At 41.1% G+C, this 2,500-nt stretch overlaps 1 protein-coding gene across 1 annotated transcript in view; it reads right to left on the bottom strand.

Moving 5' to 3' along the window:
- Positions 1–2,500, bottom strand: part of LOC146484673 (uncharacterized) — a 3,662-nt gene that overhangs the window by 1,047 nt on the left and 115 nt on the right. Inside the window, exon 1 of the mRNA XM_085104775.1 lies at positions 2,491–2,500. This exon is cut by the window's right edge and continues 115 nt beyond it. Coding sequence (XP_084960901.1) covers positions 2,491–2,500 — 10 coding nt within the window. The remainder of the gene's footprint in view (positions 1–2,490) is intronic.

The following is a 2,500-nucleotide window of genomic DNA, read 5'->3' as shown; positions in this document are numbered from 1 at the left end:
ATTATGACGCTGCTACAAAATATTAAAGATTGATTACAAAGGACAGCCCTTTTTATTGAAACTGGATCGTTGAATAATGCAATTCCAGAGTTCTGATTGGTTTAGCAGCCATGGTATACAGCTATTTCAATTAACGTTGTCGAATCAAAATAAAGCTAAATGAATAATTTCAACAAAATCATCCCTGCACGTGCAGGTCATTGTACTGCTAATTACAACCTATTGTTTTCTCCTGGCATGACTGATTTTGATGAATTTATTCATAAAAATCCCACGTAAACTATCAGTCTTGTCTTTTAGCCTCATGCTTTGAACCGACAACGTTAGTTGAAATGACTGTATCAGGCCGAATATCTAACGCGCGGTCTTGGAATATTAGTTCAATGTTTTATGTAGGGTGAGGGGACCGTTCTTCGCAAAGTTTTCTCTAATAATATATTCTTAATGTCAGTGATGTATCAAACACGAGGAAGAATGTTTTATCTGATTTCCAAACACCGAGAAGTGATTTGAAAGAACCAGGCACAGCCGAGCTTTTTAAACTAACCTCCTGGCCCCAGTTGTTCAAAGGCCGGATAATTTTATCCGGTGGATAAGACAATGTAAACAACACTTATCAGCACTGAGACACACGTACCATCCCCGTGGTATGGCCAATACCGTACGCATGCGCACAACCATATCACCCGGGAAGTGGCAGCCATGGACAGCTGTTTCACCCTTATTGGGGCTCATCAGCATGGCAGAGCCGTCGGGTCAAAAGAGCAGGAGTAAACCCGCGTATTTGGAGACCCTTTACTGCCGAGGCGAGTGCATAGCACTCCTTTAAGCGCCAGCTCCACCGTAGGCAAGTGGTAGCTTGGGGATGGTACGTGGGATGGTACTTGGGGATGGTACGTGGGGATGGCACTTGGGGAAGGTACGTGTGTCTCAGTGCTGATAAGTGTTGTTTACAATTTATTTTGAGCACACAGGTCTGTAAGTGATCCCATCTCCATACGCATAAAGGCTGGTTTCCATATGATCGCAGACCTTATTGCGATCTGCGATCATATGGAAACCAGCCTTAACTGTTTTGCGGTTCCCAACCAACAGCTACCACTTGTCTACGGTGGAGCTGGCGCTTAAAGCAGTGCTGTGCACTCGCCTCGGCGGTAAAGGGTCTCCGATACGCGGGTTTACTCCCGCTCTTTTGACCCGACGGCTCTGCCATGCTGATGAGCCCCAATAAGGGCGAAACAGCTGTCCATGGCTGCCAATGCCCTAGTGATATGGTTGTGCGTATGCGTACGGTATTGGCCATACCACGGGGATGGTACGTGTGTCTCAGTGCTGATAAGTGTTGAAAGACAATGTACAGGGTCTAAAATATACTTTACGTTAAACGTTGTCCAAGGTTTTTGTACACTCCCAAACTTAACTGTGGTTGGAGTGTGCATATTCGCTTGTACAAGAGGAAATAATGAAATCCGTGCACAGAGTCGGATAGTGACTTATCCGGTGGATAAAGTTACCCGCTGTTTGAACAACTGGGGCCTGGTGTTTGGAAATCGGATGGAACACTCTTTTTATTTTTTGATATACCTTTATACCTTCTCAAACTATTTATAATTCTTTAAGAAATTCAAAGCAAACGTTTACCAAATTTTTATCACAATTAAGATCATTTTTCTAAACCTCCTTCACGGGTTTATTTTCGCTCTTCAATTATTAATGAGTTTGAGAAATCAGTTGTAAAACTTGAATTATGGATCTTTTTCTTTTTCTTTTTTTCATCCGAATAACAAGTGCGTATGTCAGCCTGTTTATTTAGATTTGTTCTCAATATTTACTTGCTGTACTCTTTTCAAAATGATTGTTATAGCTGACAAAATGACTGGCAAAATATCAAGTAAAAATGCTGTCCCGTCTTGAGCTTTTAATTTCTTTACTTATTTCGCTAAACCTCTAGGATTGATGTTCGTCTATTCCCTTTTGAAATTATTTGGCTTTAAAACGAGATTATCTGAGTTTTTAATTATTATTATCATCATCATCATCATCATCATCATCATCATCATCATCATCATCATCATCATCATCATCATCATCACCATCATCATCATCATCACCATCATCACCATCATCACCAGTCGAACTAGTCAGTCTTTGACAGCCGCTCGGGCGGGAGTCACGCAACGCTTCCCGGGGACGGGGAGCGTTGCGTTACTCCGCCCGAGCCACAGCGAAGGAGACTACAGTCGAACGAGTTGAAATGTAGTTAATTTTAATTATAAAGATTTGAACCTTTTAACCTTGTCCCGCCTCGATTGTCAAATTTCAAATATTTATGTTATTAAATGTGCACACACCAATAGGCTTACTGATGTTCTCGGAACGTTTTGTTTGAGAAAGAAAAAAAGAAAAAGAAAAGAAAAAACAAGAAAGAAAAAGAAAAAAAAAAAAACGAAATCTTGTCTCATGTTTGAAGTCTGAAAAGCTGTCGCTTACCTTGCAACAC

The sequence above is a fragment of the Pavona decussata genome, unplaced genomic scaffold (assembly GCF_977016875.1).
Source record: "Pavona decussata unplaced genomic scaffold, jaPavDecu1.1 SCAFFOLD_32, whole genome shotgun sequence".
Taxonomy (NCBI): domain Eukaryota; kingdom Metazoa; phylum Cnidaria; class Anthozoa; order Scleractinia; family Agariciidae; genus Pavona; species Pavona decussata.
This window is presented reverse-complemented; position numbering and strand designations above follow the sequence as displayed.